General features: G+C 38.7%; 1 protein-coding gene across 8 annotated transcripts in view; it reads right to left on the bottom strand.

Annotated features, from left to right (window-relative positions):
* Window positions 1-23,088, bottom strand: part of APBB2 (amyloid beta precursor protein binding family B member 2) — a 165,728-nt gene that overhangs the window by 86,274 nt on the left and 56,366 nt on the right. For all 8 annotated transcript variants that reach the window (XM_077782812.1, XM_077782817.1, XM_077782819.1 and 5 more), the window contains 2 exons: window positions 14,646-14,754; window positions 402-1,202 (listed from right to left, as the gene is read on the bottom strand). In XM_077782812.1, coding sequence (XP_077638938.1) covers window positions 402-1,202; window positions 14,646-14,691 — 847 coding nt within the window. In that variant the 5' untranslated portion in view covers window positions 14,692-14,754. The remainder of the gene's footprint in view (window positions 1-401; window positions 1,203-14,645; window positions 14,755-23,088) is intronic.

The raw sequence follows: 23,088 nt of genomic DNA on the forward strand, positions 1-23,088 counted from the left end.
TTGAATCTATAAATCATCATTCAGAAAAGTTTTTTTGTTGTGTGCAGGTAGGTGCCCATAGCTCAACATTTCCCAGTAACCATGCTCTTCTCACAAGATGCACCCACTGATTATTGAAGAGCAATTCTTTATAAAGTAACAAGAGGTGCAGTCAGCATATTTCTAGGACCCTGTATAGGCCATCTACTGGTGCCTTTCTCAAAGCTGCTACAATCGAGCAGGAAGCTTCCAAGCATTCCCTAACAGACAACAGCTGTCTGCAATGCCAATGCTTGCATTTTGATACAATCCACTTCCCCACTGAAACTGCTAAACCACCTCTCTCCTTCCTGGCACCAGCTGAGAAAAGCTAAGCAATCCCTTTCTAAAACAGTGGCTGTGAGGAGCCCTTGCTTGTGTACCTGTTTCATCAGGCGAGCTCGGCGAGGCGCTGTCCTGGGACAGGGTAGTCCAGCTGGAGTCCTCATCACTTGGGGCCAGGTTTTGAATCCTGTGGAGGGCACAGTCTGTTTTGGCCCCAGTTTTTGGGTGATCCTTCTTTGTCTCAGGGCTTGATGACACCGTGGCAACCTGGCCATCCTCTGGGCTTGGCATCTTGTTCTGTTTCTGGGGCAGGACTTCCCCATTGACAATAACGGTAGAAGCCTGGCCGTTGCTTTGCACAGACTTATCTTCCATCCCAACAAAACCCTGCTCTAGATCTCGAGCTGATGTCTCTAGATCTGCGTAGTAATTCAGGAAGCTCTTGGTCCTTCTTGGCTGCGAGGGTAATATTTCACAGCCAGAGGAATCCTGCGGGATCGGCTCATTGCTTTCAAACTTCTCAGAAGTCACATTTACGCCTGCAGTGGTGCCGAGGTTTTTGTTGGGATCCTGCTGTCCCTGCTCGGCAGCTTTCCTGAGCTGGTTTTCTCCATTCTTCACCAGCTTTATATTGGCAGAGCTGCTGCCCAGAAGGGGCTGAACGGCTGGGTCAGAAAGACCCATGGCCGTCTGAATGTTAGTCAGCGCGTACTTTTTCCTGCATTTCGGAGGAGTGCTGTTCTTGGCCTCGGTGTGCCTGATTTCTGCATTGAGGAGCTCGTTGTGGGAGGAGCGCAGGTTCAGGGTGTTGGGCGGGGTGGCGGGGCTGTTGCGGTTCACAACGTCCGTCGCGCTGCCGCTTGCCATAAACACTGCCAGCGCGTCCACGCCGGAGTCGACTGAAAAGCAAAAGGAACACTCGTGAAACACATCCATTGCATACACTCTTTAGCTAGGGCTTCTGGTAAATGCATGTAGAGCTTTGGGTAATTGTTTTACAGGAGGAAAATTACCACAACCTATGTGGGCAAGAGAAGAGACAAAAGCTTATCTTCTTAAATAAGAAAGAACAGAGGCAGAAAAAATACAGAGAGATCATCAGGACCACTAAGATGAAAAAAAGCAGAAAGCTTGACCTATACAAGACAATTTTAGGGCAGATTTTCATTTCTGAATCTGTTGCAGACATGATCTGGGACAGCAGGGGTGCCCTTTGCAAATGCCTGGGCTTCTCATTATGTTACCATAACTCTTTCAGTATTTCACCTCTGTCTCAGATGAGGAGAGAAATAAGTCCTCAAGTGCTCATCACTAGGAAGCAGAAATTTGAACTATTTCTAAGCAGACTGCAGATAGTTGCTGCTTCTTTTTCATTTTTTTGGTAGTACTGTTACTGCTAAACCTGACTGGCTGGTCAGTTGTTGACTCCTAACACTTGCATTTTCTCTTGCTTTCTTTCCCCTCCCTCTTTCTTTTTTTTTTTTTTTTTTTTTTTTAGGGGAGGGAAGTAGATGGTCAGGGAGTACAAGAAGAAGATTATTTCACAAAAGTATATTTGTTTTCCAGGGGCAGGAAAAAAAATCCCTTGACAAAATACCCTGCTGGAACTCAATCAACTTCAAACAAAGGGTTTGCTCCAGAGATGGTTTACTATTTCTATAGCTCACAAAGTTCAAGCTTAAGGATAAAACATACATCCCAGGGCAGAGTAAACATACTACACTGTTAAATTATTTTGTCTGCTTGTAAACAAGTTTCTGATTTTTCTTAGCCATGGACACAGCTCATATTTTGAAAAAGTATTAAATTTATTGAGGGAATGGATTTTTAGGCTATTAAAATTATCAAAATATAGCTCTTTAAACAAACTAATTTTAAAAAATCCTGTACTTTGTTCCTGCACTATTTATGGTTTCCACTAATCTGCATAAGTACTCCATGAACACCTCAATTTACTGTAGTAGTCACAGTTGTTTGATATCTGGCAACTAAATTAGAGGCCAATTAATAAATCACTCCCATCTGCCACAACATGAAACACCTTTTCTGTTGTTCCTAATTTTCAGTTACCTTTGACTGCTTATATTGCACATAAAAAGGTATCAGGGGCTTATCCAGGAATGAAAAGCTGTAATTTGAGCTAGCTGATGACAGATCATTCCAGCTGAGCTGTCCTGCATCTTTGGATATTTGATATATGACAGAAGTGACTGCTATACAGATTTACAAGAGATTAAATATATGGGTTTCCAAAGAACACATAATACATAAACAGAGTGAAAAGGAGCACTTCACATTGTTACCTAAATACAGGCACAGTTGCCCTCCTCTTTGATATGCTGTCAAAGCTGCTCACTTGCAAACATCACTCTGGTTCATTTGAAACAAAGCAGATCAGGTAATAATACCCTTTGTTCCCTGAATCACTCACCCAGCTGTTGAAGAACAATTTCTAAAACTTGTTAAAAACAGAATTTAAACTAAATTTTACAATTTTTCATGTTTGCCAATTTCTCAAGCCCTGGTCAGTCAAACTAAACCTCTGCAAATTCTTTAGGACAGATCACCCCATGGACATGCTGTGCCATCATCTTAGGTAATGACTAATAAACATACTGGAAAAAACTTTAGCCACAAGAGACTTTAAAACACAACTATTACAAAATTTAAAGGAACTTTATACATTACTTCTCAGATAAAAATGTCATATACACACACAGAGGTTTCTGGATCTTGTTCAAAACCAATCCGGTCTAATGTAAGCAAGGTCACATCCGATCAGATGTTACCAAAACATTTTACATGAAACAGCTTCTACATATCAGCTGGCTGCTTTGAACTCTTTTCTGAATCACTCAAATTCTGACAACATGAAAGTCACATAAAAGTGTAAAGCAATGGGGCAGGATAATTCCCCCCTGCCACTGCCTGACCTTTAGAATTTGTGTAATTGCATGGTATCTAGGGATTTTGGTAGATTACATTTTACTTCATGCTTCAGCAAATTAAAACAAGCATTTATGGTTTTCACCAATAAATACAATTACCACAATATGGAACAAGACTGAAATTTATTATTCTCCTTTGTTCAATATGAGCTACTTCATGCAGTGTTTGCCACTATTTTTGTCACTGAACATATTTATTAAAAAATAATCTTCCCAGATAAAGTTTATGTATTTGCCTCTCAGCTTATCTTTAGCTTGTCCCCTGCTGTTATTGTTTCATTACTCAGAAAATTTTTTATGAATAAGACCATGGAAACATCGCAACAAAATGTATCACATTTTACTAATCTGCTTGATAAAGGTTCTCCATTGATTTGATGAACATTGGCACATTGTTCAATGCCTGAGCCAAGGAGTCTTTGCAGCCCACAAAGTGTTTGTGACTTGGGTGTTAAGTTGGGCTAGTGTATGACCATGAACAGAAAAATGTCAAAACAAGCCTTTCACTAGACACCATCTCCTCTCCTGACCCCATCTCAGGTGATCCACTGATCAAACCATCAGGATCAAATGATCAATGAACAGGCATGCTGTTTCTGCGCTCCCAGCACATGGCCAGCTTCCCTCTGCTCTTGGAAGCAGACAGATATGAGAAAAAGGGAGGGGGAAAAAGAGAAAAGAAGGCAAAAAGAGAAGAAGAAATACAGATGGACAGATCTTCCATTGCAAGAGCAGAAGTTGCTGCGAGACTGGGACTAATTAAAGCGTCAGAAAAATTGAAATGCAAGCAAATGCCTAAGAGCACTGAAGAAAGATTGCATAGTAGAACAGTGTAAGGAAGAAGAGCAATAGCCTGTCCCTCCTCTTTTATACAAGACACAATGATGCTTGAAACGCATCCCTTTTCCCAGAGGAAGCACATGCCAACTTCCTAATTAAAAATTTCAATAAAATGCAGGAACCCTAGATTCCTGCATTGAGGGCTGCCACCACAGGCAGACTCCATCCCCCTCTTACACAGCTCCTTGCTGTCTGGCCACCAGCTACTGGCACAGGGCACCTTATCTTCAATTTCTCTACCTTCTGCTGAAAAGCAAACACAAATGGACAACCAGACCAGGAATCACTGAATTGATACATAAATCTCAGTTTAAGTCAGGGAACATTGTTAAGTTGTGAGTAAAAGTAGGGTATTGCACTAAAAAATATTCTCTGGTGAAAAGCTAACAACAGTTAGAACATTATCAGTACTGGGAATAATAACATGGTTAAATTGTTGGTTCTTCAAGACAGCACTTAACTCGGTAGAAGATTGGCATAGCAATTCATTAAGGGTTTCTACTTGCTCACTTTTAAAAAGAACTCCCAGCCTCAGCTGTAGACTTTTAACATTCTTACAGATATAGATGAAAATACTTTTACCACTCTTACAGATACAGATTAAAATACTTTTAACACTATACTGTGTTTAACACAGAGTAGTACCAATTCTCTAAGGATCATAATAATAGAAATAATGCTTTTGTAGATGTTTTTCAATCTTATAATCTAACTTTCAGAGCTAGAAGAAAGAGAGAGAAAATGTCATTGTAAACAAAGAATAGTGCATGACCAAATTGTCTTTGCCATCTAATGACTTTTTTTGTATTGTATTGTCTACAGGAAGTTTTTTAAAAGTTCAATAGAGAGTTTCTTCAAAAAGGCATGGTTAAAAAAAAATGAAGTGTTTTCTCTTTTTCATGTGTAAGTGCAAAATGAAAGTGAAATATGGACCTGGAAAGAAGAAGAAGAAAAATAGGAGGAAAATTTCACATATTTGCATAGCAGAATCTTTTAAAGGGCGTCTGACCTGGAAGTACTTCTGACATGGCTCGCGGGGCGTCAGCAATGCATCAGGAAATAGATTATAATTTGAAATCTGAAAAGAGGGACCATTTAAGAATTAAAACCAAAGGAAAACACAAAAGAAAAATACCACATTTTAGAAGCTCCAGAGATATACAAAGCATTCTAAATAAAGCTCACACTATAACAGTGAGGATCGTCTGAGTTTTTAATGATATTTGATAGTCAATAAAGTATAGGAGAGACTAGTCTGCAGCAACACAAACATGTAATTAAAAATAACTATTATATTTTTGCTAATGTACAACTTTACTAGGAGCACAAATTCAAAAATAGTCTCCAGTTTTAGTCAACATTCTGTAGCAAAAACTTAAATACATTGGAAAATATGAGGTTTTCCCCAATTACCCAATCACAGCTTACTCAGGAAGCCACCATAGCATTGTAAAAGAGAACACAGCAGTAAAGCAGGTTCACAAGAAAATTTGCAGAATGAGATCTAGCATATGAAACTAAGAAGCACAGGGTTGATCTCACAAAAGGGAATCATAAAAAGAAAACTAGGCAGTGAATTCCAGTATCGGACCCTTTCCTGGCCATCTTAAATAAATAAATAAATAAACCATTTTGCCCTAAAGTCTCTGGTTTGGATATGAATGACACACACAGTGAGAGACAAGGCACTCATGAAAATTTTGCCACTGCATCTAGGAAACATAGGAAAAAAATAATACAAATCTTTCCAAAAAGCAGATTTCCCTTCTGCAAGGATATCTCTTGAGTACAAAACATTTAATGACAACTTCATGCCATGGGACTACAGCCACAGGTCTTACATACCTGGGCTTTAGTTTAACTCCAAGCAGCTGTAGGGAACGCCTTCATTCTGCAATGATTGCAGCTCAACACTAGTTAACGCCCTTCACTTCAATGAGTGAATTCTAATGTTAAAACATTAATTCTAAAACTATGACCAGCTAAATAGTTAAACATATGTCAGCCAAAAGCATCCTAATAAACTCCAGATTTACATTATTAGCTGAAATCAGAATCGAGACTAGAAGCTTTCTTAGTATCAAATGTCATCTGATTCTTCTTACCTAGATATCTACACAAATTCCAGGCAACACCTAACACTTTCAGAATGGAAAAGGAAAGAAAATATTCAAATGCAGTGCTGTGGTAGATCAGAGACTACAGCCAATTATTTGCTTCTTCCTGCTCTCTCTGGCAATGACATCTTAGCTGGACTGAGCTTGGAAGCTGGAAAGAAAAAGCTCAGCAAAGCCAAGAAAGTGAATTATGATGGTGGGCAGAGCACTGTGGGGAATGCAAGAGCAGGAAAGGAGCAAGCCTGCCAGCACCTTACACATGGTACTCTCAAATCTATCTGCAGATGAGTACACACAAATCTCTGAGTTGCTGAGGGTGGGAAGGACCTCTCCAGATCATCAAATACAACACTCCTGCCCAAGCAGGTAATCACTGCTGCCCTCTCTACTCCACCCTGGATCTGTCCTCACACCAGAATAAAATGGCCACTTCAGCCTTATTGCTAAATGCAGCTTCTCCCATTTCCAGTTATTTCCTGCTTCACCTAGTCCTACTGAAATCACCACCTGGTAACCAGCTTTCTGTCCTGGCTCCTCCATCCCCAAGAGGCACCCTGCCAGTCCCTGCTGCCACAAGAATGACATTTCTTCTTTTAGAGCTAATCATGCTGCCAGCCAACTGCAACAGCCTAGCAGCAGTGCTGTTTCTGTTCTAGTGGTGTTCTTATTCATGAGAATCCATATAGCTGATCTTTCTTTATGTGGTGCAATTGAGGAAAAAAACCTTCAGATCCTGAATGAGTTGCAGCACTCAAGTTGAATATGCCTTCTAATTTGTTATTTTTATCCTTCCCCCTTCCTACAAAGCCAGTCAAACTCCTCAACCAGAAAAAATTCCAAGACAAGATGCTTCTCAGAGTCAGATTCTAACAGATGCAAAGAAAAAAGAAAAATAATAAAAAATAAAAAATATTAATGACAAAAAGAAAATAGCTAAATCCACTGTTGCTGTACTTTTTTTTAAATTAAGATAGATACATCTAAATAATCAGTGTATATTTGACTACGTGACTGAAACTTTATATAGCAGAGAACCTGGGTTATCTTGTGCTACTACAGTACTCTTAAATCAAGTAACCACTTTAGGAAATAAAGAGCAATTCTTTTATTTATATAAGGTATTGCCATGACATGCCAGAAAGACTAATCTTGCATTTAATGAGGGAAAAAACCAATATGGCATGCTAAGTCTTTTCCAAATTCAATTTTCTCCCTTTAATTAGATTTTCCCCTGTGTGTAGAATGGAACAGTTTGGTAGGCAAAACCAGTGTTGTCACAGCAAGAAGATGGCGTGTCTTTTACCTGCTGGCTACTTGTGATCACAGATAACAAGACATGTCATTTGCTAAGTGAATGGCTGTAATTTTTTCTAATCCCGTTGTTTAAATTAAACTGCTGAGCCCTAACATTACGCTTTTTTAATTGCCATATAAATTACTCAATATAAATTACTCATTAAATTACAATAAGGATCATGCCTCGGACTTATTTGCTAATTTACAAATATCCCTACTTTTAATCTAAATGCTAATACAGGGCACAAATATAAATATCACTCTCCTTAAACAGAAACACAAACTCAGAAATTGTAATCTGAATTTCTGCAATTGAGATGACCAATAAGGCAAGAAGAACTTCTGTATTCTGCAGCTTTAATCTCAAGTGCCATATAAAAATAACTCTCACGAAGCCTGAAGGTAAACAGTGTGTAATCAAAGCTGATGAGAAATACCAAAACAAAAGCAAAATGTCATATGAAACAAAGTTAGGATAAGCTGTGTCAGTGAAAAAACCTAACCAAAATGTTTTGTAGGACAGGCAGCCTACCCATATGCTTGATGAAGCATTAGAAAGGAAACAAGTGCTACAGATTCTGCATATGAAACTACTTTGACTGACTCAGACTGATTTCAAACCAGGGATTTTTCAGCTCCACATAAATTTAACTTTGATCGGTTCCTAAATCAGGAAACAGAGCCACTCAAAAGATGATCTGTTCCTTACCAGGCTTAAGGAAACCCACAAGGTCCAGAACCAGTTTCCAGCTGTTTGAAACAGCACTGGACCGATCCCAAACTCTTTGATCAGGTGACACAGGCACCAAAAGCAGGAAGGACATAAAGCACAGGTCACAGTTAGAGAAGTAGGTAGAATGTTAATGAAACCCTGTCAGGTGGAATGGTTATGGCTCCAGCACAGATGCTGTGCTGGGAAAAAAAAATTAAACAGATTATTATCAGTAACCACCTCCCACACTCCTTGTCTGTGGCCCTGCTATTTGCAGCTCGCAAACACTCCCTGTTCCTGCTAAGCCCAGAAACAAGGCTGCATACTCCTGAGCACAATCTGCTTCTTCAAGAACAACTAAGTGCATGCACATAAATAAAGACATTTCAGTTTTCCTTTTCAAACTAATTTATTATAAACTTCTGATGGCCTGGCATCATGATTTCACCTGCTACAACTTCATCTGAAGCACATATTACAAATTTATGGCTAGTTATACATTAAACTTTTATCAAACAAGGTTATCCAGAAATGTTTTTATCCTCAGATTACCCAGACTGGTAGCAATAGTTTTAAGCCACCTATTTTTACTGCCTCACAGTTGAGATCTTAGAAAGCATTTGAAAGAGCATTTTACAGCAAAAAATTGTTTTTTCTTTAAGTTGTACTTAGTATCAAATTAGGCTCTAGAGATGAAGATTTGAATATTAAAAAAAGTGGAAAATAATCCTTTTGTTTACTCTCTACAACTCTATATGGAAATAAAGAATAAAAGTATGTTTCTATCAAAAGTATCACTATAAAGAACACATCTAATTTCATTAATCCCTAAGTGTTTGCAAATAATTTCAAATTGCTAACAGTATGTTAGTAACCAGTTAGTTAGTAACTAGTTAGTTACACCAGTGAATAAAAATAAAAAGCCCAAGACTCAGACACAGAAAAGAACATGAGAATGTCAGCTTTTGCACAATGAGACTATCAGGGCTCTCAAGAAAAGCAAATTAGGATTTTGCATGCTGAAAAGATTGTCTGTGTTTCATGTACATGAAAGACATCTTGTATCTCACCTAGGTAAGGTTAGTCTATATGTGCACTTTTAACTACATCTGCTAAATTGCCTGAAAATTGGACTCATGTCCTACCCACATATTCCTTGCCTCCAGTAAAGGAACAGAGCTGAGATACATCACACCAAAAAAGTTCTCTACATTTCCAGTCTGTTTTTTTCATCAAAGGTTGAACTAAAATAAGGCTCATTACACAAAGACAAACATCTCAGCAAGGCTGAAAATTCCCTGCAAAGCTACGTGTTGTCTTCAACCAAACTTCAACGGGACGAATCAGAAATATTTCTAAACATCCAACAGTTTGTAAACCAAGTGTTGTAGTACTGCTTAAGCTGAGAGGATGCCAAGGGATGACTGAAAGAGCCATACCCTACAGTAACTCACCCAGTATCATTATGATACTAGAATACAGCAATGACTTGAATCCTGGCCTAATGCAGCCAGTAGAGCTCCCTGAGAAGGCTCTGCCCATAGTGCTCATATATAAAACAAACCACGTGCTTGAAAATGAAATCAAACTATCATATTTGCTTTATGGTACCCCATAAACTAAGCAGATCAATCCATAATAAAGTGAAAGGAGAACATAACAGAAAAGCAACTGCACTTACTGGCAGTTATATTAATTACACTGAAGTGTAGCTGAAAGTAGATTCAGTTTCAAGAAACTTGGCTGTAGAAGACATTGAAAAGTGGAACAGAACAAACTACCAGTATTACTGGCCTGAACTACAACATAGAATCTTGAGTTCTTGACATGCTAACCAAAATTCTCTGTTCTTCTTTCTATCTACAAACTCACAGATCTCTACAAGGTATCACATACCAAAGGAACTAGAGTTTCTGTGAAAGGGGACACAAGATGCAAATCTGCTATCATGGTGACTCTCCATGACCATATGCAACCCCAAGTGGAATTACAAGGGAACCTTCAGCACCTAACTCTGACTCCCCCAAGAAGAAGAAATTGACCTGTCATGATCCTGAGATAGGGCTACTATTTAATTATGCTAAGAAATAAATGAATAAGTGATGATAGGCATTCAGAGCACTACACAGTCCCTAAAGAAAGCTTTTCATCTGCAGGCTCTGAGTCAGCTCTTATCTGCCAACAAGAGCACATGCTTTAGAGCTTCACCAGGATCATTCAAGAGGAAAATGAAGTTCTTATGCCAGTCTCCACACAGCTTCCTAGGAAAGGCAGAAACCAGAAAGACTTTAAGGAAGAGAGCAACACATGTCACTGGGTACTTCTGCAATTTCCACTCCATCAGTCATCTGTATTCCTGTCTTTTCCTCAGCTATTATGTGGAGCTCTTAAAGAAACTTTACAGGAAAGTGTCACCTGCCCAAGCACAATCTGAGCAGCGCTAAAGCTTGAATCTCATTTACACCAAGATGTCTTTGGAAAGAAAAGGTCAGGAGATACAGGACAGGATTTTGCAGATATAGAACTTTACTGATGCTTCTACCAAGAGTTGCACAGTGCATACACTCCTCCTCCTAGGGGCTAGGTGCCTCTGAGTCAGTACTTTGTTATTCCAGGAGCAGCTGCAAGCCCACAGAGCCACACCATGAGACATTTTTATACCAACTTATCTTGTGCTAATGATAGCAATGCAATTGTCAGCACTGGCTGCAAGACTGGAAGTTTGGGGTTCTTTCAGGGGTTTGCTGTTATTTATGTCACCATTCTCATATTTGTTTATCTCACTGCATTGAAACTAAGATTTTCAAGCAGTTTCATAAAACAACAGCTCCCTTGCAAGCTCAGTGCAATGAAAGGCACAGTTGGGCATGCCTTGTAAAGCTGAATAGACAGAGGCAGAGCAAAAATTTGAGTGCTCCTCAAGGGAAATCAAACCCTAAGTTTATAAAACCAACCCTGCTCTTCTTGCCCTCAAGCACTTTGAATTCTTTATAAGAGCAGCTTTATCATGAAGCAGATGATCGTGAAGAACCAAGACTCAAATCTCTCCCATCTGCAGTCCAGGGGAGTGCCATCTCATGAGGAATATTTCCTTTCATTGTCATCCTTGACTTATGAATGCTTCAGAAAAATGGTATTTCCCCAAAAGAGTTTGTTTGGGATGAAAAGTGACTATCCACCTGAAGTTTCTGAAATAAAACCTGAGTTAGTTCTAATAATTATATTGCAGAATCACATAAAATTTATTTCATACGGACCTTAGTCTGAGTCACTAATAGGTCAAAAATCCAGAAATCCACCTCTACCTGCCACAAATCTAGAGGATGACTTTAGGGTGGGACATGTGTCACCACTGTCTTTGGGCAGCGAGGGCTGGTCTTGGAGTTCAAGGTGCAGGCAGGTCCCTTCCTCCCAGTGAAAGCTGAGGTGCCACTGCAGGACTGAGCCTTCACCCCTGAGCACTCCAAAGGTCAGCAAGTGCTGAAAACTACCACCCACTTACTTCTGTACTTTCTCACTTCCAATGCCCTCTGAAGAAGTGGTTTTTGGTTGTTGGTTTTTTTTTTGTTTTTGTTTTGTTTTGTTTTTTTATTTAAAGCAGTCTCACAAAACTCTGCATTTTTCATTTTTGTTATTATTACTATTATTGTTGTTGCTGCTGCTGCTGTTTAAGCCCTTTGGGAACATTGAAAGCACTAGAGTCAAACCCATTTTCTTGAAAACACTTGGTCAGATTTCAATGTCATGCAAAAGACTACAACTAATTAAAATAAATGAGTTGTTATGCTGTGGACAGGAAATGCATGGACAAGCCTTTTAAAAAGGTCTTTGCCAGACATACAAAAATCTTGGTGCACAGAAAAAATTTTAGTATGAAATAAAATCTGAGTCTACATAAACATCCCAAACAGAACCATGTTTTTACAAGAGCTGCTGCAACCAATGCAGAAAAGTGAAGTTTGTGAGCAAGAATTAGAAAAATGTAAGTAAAAAAGCTCAGGAGAAATTAATGAAAGAAATCTGTTTACAAGACCTAGCTTCTCAGTAGATGGAGACTGTACATCCATCCTTAGTCTGTATGTTTTCACAAGGAAAAGAAAGAAAATCCAACAAAACAGCACACGAGGGAGTGTTCTGTCAGCACAAACAGCATTAGACGGTACCAGGGACACGCCTAAGACTGTTTTGCTTGCTGACAATAATCAAGGGAGATCATTGCTCTCTAATTACACTTTTTTAGAAGTCTAAACCTGCAGCCACCTGTTAAATTCACAGCTCTCCATTTTACAACTTAAATACCTTGCTGGTTTTTATGCCTTCAGCACCTGTATGGGAAATATATTTCCTAGCATTAGTCTTCAGATAAGTCATTCTCTGTTTAAACTGACTATAAAAGCCTTTGTTATTCTCATAAGACCATACACTATTCTATCCAATCAATTTATGAAATCCTTCATCAAAACAGTCAATACCATAAATGGATGAAATGTTACCTTACCACCTAAAAGGCAATACAGCTGCTATATTCCACACAGACCAAATTCCTCCCTTCACAGATTTTTTTATATATAAGTATACGTACAGACAGAAGATAAAAGTCAGGGACTAAAGCTTAAGGCAGCACCAAGTCCTTGATGTACGACATCAAGATTGCAACAACTGTAAACATGAAATACCATAACAGAGATGGTGCAATTACTCATTATTTATGCAAAGAATACAAAAGCAAAATCCTGTGTTTTGCCAGCACTTCCATCAAGATCTAATCTGTTATCAGAGATTTCATTATGATCCACATTTCCCAAATACTGGACAATTTAAATACCATTATTACTGGATGTCCAAAACATGCTATGTTAAGCACCAGGAAACTGAACAAATCATACAGTACCAAAACCAAAAAACAAAGTTAGTTTCCTGGCTTAGAAATCTTGACAGGTTAAGGAAAGGGGAAATTTAGCTTAACAAAAGCACAAAGCAGTCATGAAGTAGGTGTTTTGGTATCTCTGTCCTCAAACTGAGGGAATTCTGGTGCCAACTGATTCTGACACAAGTTTTGGCCCTGGCAGATGGTGGGAGCCCCAGCCTTTCCCCAGGTAAACAATTCTACTTCTTCATACTTAAAACTGTTCAACTAGAGAACAGGAACAGCATTTCAGACTCTTCTGGTAAGCATCTAATGCCTATTACTCATTCTCTCTAAGCAGGAATGGATTGATTCTACACTAGAATATCTTAAATGTCTGAGCTTTAAGCCTAGGCATGGGATGTGAATATCATATCTGGCAGTAACACTGAGAGGCCACGTCTGAAAGCTAATGCCCAGAATTAATGTCTAGTGATTCAGACAGATCAGTCCAACTCAGTACTCCAGCATCTGACCACCAAAGATCTGTCAAAACTATAACAGCCATTGTACTACAGACAATATCCCTCAAACACTAATTTGGACACAGTATCTAAGCTGGCACTAATGCACCATTTTAACATGCATTCTTATGATATCTATGATTAGTCTGCAGCAGAAAGTAATCATGCTTTACTGCTTCCTAGGGTTTAGCCCTGTGGTTAGGCATATCCCCAAATGTCAGGTTCTAAATGCAGGATCTTACCATGCAGTGGGATCACATTCTTTTGCCACAGCAGAAGGAAGAGTGCATTCAAAAGTTAACCTACCACAACTTCACCTCAGTAGCCTGAGGGATCAACAGAAAGTGCACAAGAACCAGCAGCAGACTTTTGGAGGTGGGTGCTACCCCACAGCTCTCCAGGGAGGTCACATCAGCTCACTTCCCATGGTCTGCACTGTGGAACCACTGCAGTGTGGCTGCTGATGGAAGGAGTGAGGTGGTAAATTCTAGGAGCTCCCTTTTTGTACTTCTATAGAAGACAAACTTCAGCAAGGGATGATGTAATATATTCCAATAGGATACAATTCAGAGGAAAGAAACAATGTGAATAATATTAAACTCAAGAATATAAATAATCTGAAGTGGGGATGTTAGCTGCAGTTGTAAGCAATTGAAGCCACAGTGCACAGTGACATTTTAGGTTGAGCTCCAGTAGCTTATTAATTTGAAGGTATCTGGTATTAAAAGCTTGAGATGGATGGGAAGAGGAACAGCAGCTAACCTTAGAACTCTATCATAAATGTAGCTGGAGACCTTGAATGCAAACCACAGCACAAACCACAGCACACTGCAGTAGATCTGGTCAAGTCACATGGCAAGCCACTTTTTAAAGTTCTAGAAAGCACCTTTGCAGTTTAAACATAAATCAATATAGTTACCATTTGGGTATGCACACAGAAGGGCTGCCATCGATTAGCATAAGTCAGCATTCTTTATAAATACTATTTCAAAATTGATAGGCTTAGCAGCCTTCAAAAGTAATAAAGCAACAAATAAATTAGACTGATTGCATACATACATGAGCTGCTTGGCCGATAGTGAGCCCCTGGGTACCGCCTGCCCATAGTGCCAGTCAGCACATTCCCACACGCTGCCAGCTGCTTCCAGAGTGCAGATCGAAGTCCTTACTGAGGGAGAAGAAAAAAAAAAGTGAAGATTTAGTACAACAGCTGTATCTTTTTCATTAAAATGCTAATGATCCCTACAAATTCCAGGATAACTACATCTATAAATTATTCAGTCATGATGTCAGAGGAGATGAACTGTTGTGCTATACATGCAGCACAAATTTAGTATTGGTGGTTGGCCTCCATTAATACGCTCACATAAATTTTGAGACACAAAGAAATCTCAGGTCACACAGTAGCTTCTTTTGGTCCATGACAGAGAAAAACAAACACTGCAAGAAAGAACTTGCTATTGGCTTTTAATAGAGATAGCCAGAAAGTGAGATTTAAAAACAATGTTTGTCTTAAATTTTGTGAAGCAATCATTAAGCAATCATTTATGAACTGTTTACTATAGAAGCAAGACTTATCCTTGCTACACAACACTGACTGCTTTGTTCTATTCTGTTCTATCCAGCATTGTTTTCGCAGGAATGTAGGCTATTAACCCATGTATCAATTTTCTCGCACTATCAAAACCCTAAGCAAACAAAAAATTGCATGGCACATCTTATGGTCAGTTTGGAATAACAAATCCAAAGTCTTAACTGAAGTGCTACTGAAGATGTCAAATCACTAGCATGAAATGTTTTAGTCTAAAACCAAGTCCCATTGTTTTTTCCTTTGGTGTAGGATTTTGTACCAAAATATGACTTTCAGTTGCTTTTCAGCTTTACCTTTTTCTTAGTTTACCTGAATAGCCTTCATATTCTCAGATGTCTATCAATATATATTGAATGTTAACCATATCATTTGTTAAGATACATTCCCTCTTATTTCATTTACTCCCTTGCTGGAAACACCAGGAAAAGCAGCAAATTCTGTTTTTCCTTATTCATTAAGGACTTTTAATATCTCAGGCTGCAGTTACAAGCACAAACTTCTGTCCAGGAAATAAAGAGAAATATCAGGACATAGACAAAATAGCACTACACTGAAACTGGAAGATCTTCCCAAATCTTCAGGTATGTCAGTTCCCTTATTGAACACAATGCTAGCTTATTCCTGAATTAGATCAACTCATTATATATACTAGCATCCATGCAATTCTCTAGTGATGTGGATTGGGTGCCAACACAGCTGAAAACTCCATATACAAACATATTTTCAATCAGATTAGGCTCCTGAAAATGGCTGATGGTGGTTGCACAAGTATTGGTAGCTAGTGAGAGCAAGCAGAAGAAATAGGACCATAGCAGCCTGAGCTTAAAATGACTTTAAATGCAACATTGTTACACAGCCTTTGTAGATTACTTCTGAAATAGACACCTATAAGGATGCATACCTGATGGTCCAAACAACAGGTAAAGATCTCCACTGCTTTCCAAATCAGTGCTGACAAAGCATGTCCTGTTCAACTCCCCTCAATGGGGAAAAGTTCAGTGAAACAATGAGACAGTACTCGCTTGCTGTTAAGAAGAAAAGTGAGTGGTATGCAGTAAAATTAACATTGATTCAAAAATCTTCGCATTTCTTTTGCAGGACAATATGGGACAACTCCTTGCCATGGAGTTGAAAAAAATTAAGTCTCTCCTCCCCCTAAATGGGCCAAACTCATAATTCATAACAAAATACAACAAAACAGTCCTTAGCTGTGCAAGGATTAGAAAAGAAAATTACTGAGGGGAAAACAGACTGTAACAAGACAGTATTTACAATTCTTTTCCACAGCTTGTGAAAGAGTTGGATCAGTACATACGGATTTGGATGATTATTTGTTTTTCATAAATGCATTGTTGTCATTCTAAAAGGTATATACTTTCCCAAAGCAATCTCACTAAGTTATATCAAATGTCTATTATATCTAATTATATCAAATGTCTACAGTTGAGATTCCTTTTCTGCTAGCACCACAGTATTAAAGGGGGACTTCTGCACCATACCATAAGAAAAAATCCTAACAGATAAAAATTAAGACTCCCAAACCTTACAATCATGATCTCAAAGAGATGAAATAAAGTACAGTATTGTCTTCCTAAGGTAGTGTGCCCACTCTGGGAGCAAACCACTCTTTGTAGAGGTATGACCATTTTTAAATATCACATTTAAAAACTCCATAAATCTCAGTGGAAAGATAACATAAAGATAGATTCTCATTACAGCAAAGGTTTCAACAGTTACTGCATAAAATGTGAACTTCAAAGATTTACAAGATGGATTAAAGTCAACTATTAAAGGCCAATTAAGAAGTAAGTGTCAGACAGTAAGTGAAGATAAACTGCTCTGCAAAATAATAGTGATATTGGGTTGTATGTACCAGCGAGGACATACCCAGATCACTACAATGAAGATGCTGCTTGTGTTTGGTTTTGGGGTTTTTCTGTATTGCTGTTTGTAGGTTTTTGCTTAGTTTTATCTCGTTTTTCCTTAAGAACAATCTTTCCTGGTTCAGACTAGCCAAAGCTTTTAAACACATCCACTCACAGTGGAGGTGAACCTTAGGGGAATTTCTGCTCTTCAGCAAGCTCAGGGAACTCTTACAAGAATGTGACCAACCTCATTGGTACCCAAATCCCATAGCTAAATCATCTGAAAACTAGCCCTTATTTTCCATATACATCCATAAGACTGAAAAACAAAATGGAAGGAGTTCTCAAATGTTGCTTTTGAAAAATCCTCATATCATGCATGTACAGGTTTGGATTTATTTTTAACTGTACACAACTTAGATATCCACAGCTCCACATGAATCAAGTTAAATTTGAGTGTACCTGATAAGCTGGATCAAGTCTTCATATTAGTTTTTAGTTGGCTCACATTTGTTTTGTAACAAATACGTTTCTGAACAGCTTTCTGTGGTTTTTTTTTGCTTACTATTATGCTGCAAAATTGGTTCAAACTGTTTTATAGTGATTTTTCTATCTTTATAGTTAAATTTAAAACTACATATAGACATATAAGACACAATAGACATATAGCCTTATAGCTTCTCTTCAAGAAAAAATCTGATCTAGCTCTGCCTGAAGATTTTTTTTTTTTGGTCCCTTCCTGGTAATCTTCCCTGATTCCTTTCAGGTGGTCATCCCCATGGTGCAGCAGTTACAGAGAACCATGGAAACAAAACCTGAGCACCAGCAGTGCATACCTGCTACCCAGGGAGCACCTGAAAGCCCTTCACCTCAGGCCAAGTCCCTTTTAGGAGCTGGGTGAGAGCTACCAGCTACTCATCATCACACATAATGAGGACATCATCTTGGAAAGATGCCATGACTTTCAACTGAGACTGTCATCTTCCTAAGCCATTTTCTTTACTGAGCTTTTCTTGCAACTCTTCCACATTTCTCAGGTTTTATGATTGTACATAAAATTTTCATTTTATTTGTATTCATGTTTTGATACTATGAAAAAAAAAAAACCCAAAAGACAAACTAAATTCTGGTGTCATTGTGACTTGTTTTTTCCAATGAGCGAGTCAAACCAAGAGTTCTGTCTATCCAGTTTGCTTGAACTAATTCCCTTTTGTTTCAGAAAAAAACAATTCATAGTCCAATCTCCATACTATTAATGGCCATTAAAGCTATGTTGTATTTCACCCATATTTATTTTTTCGTACATGCTGATGCTTATGTCAGCTAACTCCTTGACCTTCCCTGATTCTCTAGAAGCAACATTTGCTATAAATACATTTGTGTTCAAACATAAATATAGGTACATTCATACTGGCTGCCATAATCTCATACAACAGATTGTTACACAGCCTACCCTCACATACCCAAGAAAAAGCATATGAAAAAAGGAGATGACTGCAAATTAGCTACAGAAGTCATCCAAGTGTGACTGACTACATCACTCAACACTTGCAAGGAACTGCTGCACACAGTGTGGGGAAAGAAAAGGTTATTGCATGATGTTTCTCCGGGGACAACTACTCAAGAAATCACTCTGCAGCACTCTCTTTGTGATATTCTGGCAAACAATACAATCCTACCTGCCGTGTCTTGATTTGAATACCAGGAAATAGGTCTGCTAAGGAATGGGTGAGAGGAATGCTGTGCATTGTTTTAAAAGCACATGTAGCCCATAGGTCCTCTACAAAACAGATCCATTACAGCAAAGGGTTCAGGCACTGAAAGAGGCTAATTGGGGGGAAAAAAAAAATTAAAAACCAGTCTGGAAGACTGGTGGATGGATCATTTTAAGAAATCACAATTCAATATACACACAGATTTTGTGTACATATTTATATATATATAATGCAAATGTATTGTTTTTCACTTTGCCTGCATTCAAAGTAGTGACTGGCAGCATCACCTGTTAGACAACAGTAGCCAAACACAATTCAAACAAGCAAGCAAAGTGCCAGCCAGGCCATTAGGATGGTGTGCTGCTGATTTCAGGAGACACCTACAGAGACAGCACTTCCATTTTCTGTACTAAGAACAGCTATCAGACATGGATCTCTCATATCAAACTGCCTCTTGGAGAAAGCACAATGCTGTCTACTAGCCACATCTCTTGTATCATTAAATGTTTGACCTTTTTGGAGGTCATCAACAATTCCTAACCATTAGTTTCATCTAGTAAGTACCAACAGTTTTTAAAAATTGGTATTTTAATTTCAGGAAGGTTTTTTCCCAAGTCTGCTGTTACCTAAGAGACCTCATTCATTCTTCCAGTTTTGTCTGGCAGTGCTTGCTCACATCAAGGAGGTTCTGCTGTCCCCTCCACTTGCCTTTGCTGAGAGGCAGAGCCACCCTGCTTTCCAAACAACTCCCTCCCCCGTCACCTCCGCTCGCTGGTGCAGGATTAAAGTTTTCTGGGAACAGGAAAGACAAGAACAGTCCCACAGACAAGAGGATGTCCTGCCTGCACCCCAGCCCTGCTGCATTTTCTATGGTTTTACCACACTTGGACCTGACAGGTATCTGGAAGTCCTGTCCTGCCCAAAAAGTCTGGCAACTTCATCATTTCTCCTTCCAACAAATTCTCAGTACTCAAATTCTTGTTGCATGCAAACATTCTTGCTTGCATTTCTCTGTCCTGTATACTTTCTGGCTGCCTTTGTGCTTCTAATTTCTCCCCTAACAAATTTTGATTTGGATGCTTACCCTCTTAATCATAATTGAGCAGTCCTTCATGAGGGCTTTTCTTTTTCTTGGTCACCCTTTCCAGGTACTGTGCAACCCACCTGTTTAGTTGAGGTTCTCATACACCATGTGGGGATGGATGTTATTATTTCCCACTCTGTTCTGGAGGATATCATCACTGTTAATCACTTGAACAAATTTCCTACTGTTTAAGGCTTTATCATACAGTCCCCAACTCAACAAAAGCATGTTTTTCTGAAATTTAGCCTTTCTTCTGCAGCCAGATCACACAGAGCAAGCTGAATTCAAAACATTCATAGTCCCCTGACCAGAGCCCCCTGCACAGACAATATATACTTTCTCAGTAAAGCACACATGATTTTTATATTTATTCTATACTATCTTAAAGCAGATTTTGTTCACCAAACAGTAACAGAAAACATCAGGACATTCTGTGCATAACTACATATATATTTTAACACCAAGCACTGTCTATAGCACTTGCAAGTTTGTTAAAAATACAGTTAACCTCATTCACTCAGTGCAGCTATCTGAACTGGTATCAGTTAGCAATCTAAATTTTACTTGCTCATTTGTAAGGATTTGTTAAGGTAGAAGTAATGTTGCCTATTAAAGAGAAGAACTGTGGTGCTCTGAGCCTCTGGGTTTGCAGCAGGTTGGGCTGTGTGCCAGAAGGAAGCCTGGCAGCTAAGGAGCTGTAGGAGTGCAAAGGCATTACACAATCAAAGCAGTCATCACTAGTAACACAGATCTCCCTATACAGCCTGGACCAAGAGGGCAATATTTCAGACATATATTCTGAATCTCATTGACACCAAGATCCATGAAAAGTATTTTTCAAATCTGACTGTCTGGTAAAAACAGTATTTCTAAATGAGAAGGTACTTATTTCTTCTGAAGTTAGAGATGCCACTGTGCTCTCGCTTTCTGTGAGAAGCTTTCCAAGCACAGCTAGGTTTTCTGTTGTAGCATTTCACCACTACTCTCCACTTTCATCTTCCTTGTATCTTGTAGGAATCAACACAGCATTGCTGCCATCCATCCAAGAATGGATACAAAAATTGGAAGCTGAGACAAAGCAGACAAAGCAGAACCAGATTCTCCAGAAAAATGCTATAATTTCTGCATTTGCCAGCTCTCTATTAACTAGTGTGAAGAGCTACAACTTCTCTCTCCAAACTGATGTATCTGCTAAACCCCAAAATTTTGTCAACTGTCCAGACAGAAAAACAAAACCCAAACATACCACCTTCTAGATATTGCTAGTATCCTTCATTAAATACTGAAAATAGAATGACTTTGCATTGTTACTCAAGACAAAAATTCCCAGTTTATCCATTTTGTCCATTTGCATCTTAATGATCTAAACTCCCTGTTCTACCCTTTCAAGAAAGCAGTGAGCACAGCAGAACCCACTACTGCTTGAAGACTGGGATTTCAAGCCAAAGCTGTTTCTAACTGCCACAGATACTAGAAAGCCCTCCAAAGACAAGAGACAAACAAACCATATTATGCAGGATTTGCTTAAGTGAAAAAGTATTTGAAACCCATATGTAGCATACTGAGATACAGACAGCCTTTCTGGATATTAAATGACAGAGACAAGCATCTGAATCCTGAATGCACTTTTATCCTAATGTCAGTCACCCAAATCTCTTACATAAATAGAAGACTAGTATAGAGACATTCTCTTGTTAGGGCTCTGGTACTTTCTGCAAAGCTAAGGATGACAGTAATTTAGAATAATGTAAGCATATACCTGGGTGCCTTCTTCCTTTACAACCTACATTGTATTGACAATTGCCAAAAAACAGCATAAAGCTGAGATGCAACATGCCATGTTTACCTGGGGACAATGCAGTGAAAAGGATTCTCAGCACCCAAAAAAAAATTATTAACTGATTCACATGTCAACATATGGTTCATTACTTGCAGTTATCACATAAAAGTTCTGCCTTTCTTGATAGGAAAACTTATTAAGAAAAAAAAATTAATAACTAAATATTTAAACATCTGTCAGAATAATCAGAGTAGTTTCATGTTGTTGCTCACACTTCATAATCCTAACTCAGCCATAAATAATCACATTAAATATTGTACAATTCCATTTAAAAAGCAATTTATTTAATACTTTCTAAAATATTGGTAATTTCTACCTCATGGTGTCTTTTTCTATTTTTTGACAAATCAGTTGAGTATGGGAACAATACCACCTCAAGACAGTCAACCAGCTATGATTCAATTGTTACTTTTTAGGTCTCTCCTCTCCACAACACCCTCTTCCCCCACACAAGGCAAGAGCTGAGTCCTTTTTTGCAAGGGCAACTTCTACCAATATAGCAAGAAATTTATTTATTTTTGAAAATATCATACACTAAGGTAGTGCAAAAGGATGAATCATGTCCTACACTACTCAGTACTACATCATCTGTTACCAGTGGCAAAAGCAATGGTGAATGATGGCAGCATTGGGAGCAGAAGCACAGGCTTTGCCTGCTGCAAGTAGAGAAGTTCCCCCAGGATTTCCTTCTCAACCTATTACTAACAAATTCAAGCACCAGAAAATTCACCTGATTTTGTGAATAACAAATCTTTCACAAACAAGCAGATATTTTTTCCAGTCCTAATCATTCTATGGTTCTGTGATTTTAAGAGACGATAGCATAACAGGAACTTTGTGATAGCCAGGGCTGATTAATAACTTGCATGGCAACTCCATGTTTTAGAAGAATACTGTCCCATTCCCATGTAAATTGAGGGTCTGTCCAGTAGGTATGGAGACTAAACAACAACCTGGAAAGACAAGTTGCATCTTTAGCCCAGCCTCCTATGTATCTCAGACTGTGAGTCTGCCTGATTAACATTCATGAAAACCATGAAGACCATGACTAATCCTGAACCCTTCCAGAAGCCCTTAAAAGATGTCTTTACTGGACTGGCTAAAACATTCCCATCTCACATAACTACATACAAGCACAACACTAGCCCTTGCTGGCTGGAGCCCCATCATTCTCTTTGCACAAAGACTAATTTAAAAAGAAATATGTCACTGGAGTGTAGCTTTATGCAGGGGCATAAAAACAAAACCATAAAAAAATGCCCAAAATAATAAAGACCTGTAAAATGCTTCTGAGTGAGAAGTAAGAAAATTCTCTAGGAAAAGTAATGTGCACCATGGAAAACCGTTTGCTAAATCAAGGTCTAGGTACTAGATAAAATCTTCTCTCTGCTATGATAATACCTTCTT

The sequence above is a fragment of the Lonchura striata genome, chromosome 4, assembly GCF_046129695.1.
Source record: "Lonchura striata isolate bLonStr1 chromosome 4, bLonStr1.mat, whole genome shotgun sequence".
In the NCBI taxonomy this organism is placed as follows: domain Eukaryota; kingdom Metazoa; phylum Chordata; class Aves; order Passeriformes; family Estrildidae; genus Lonchura; species Lonchura striata.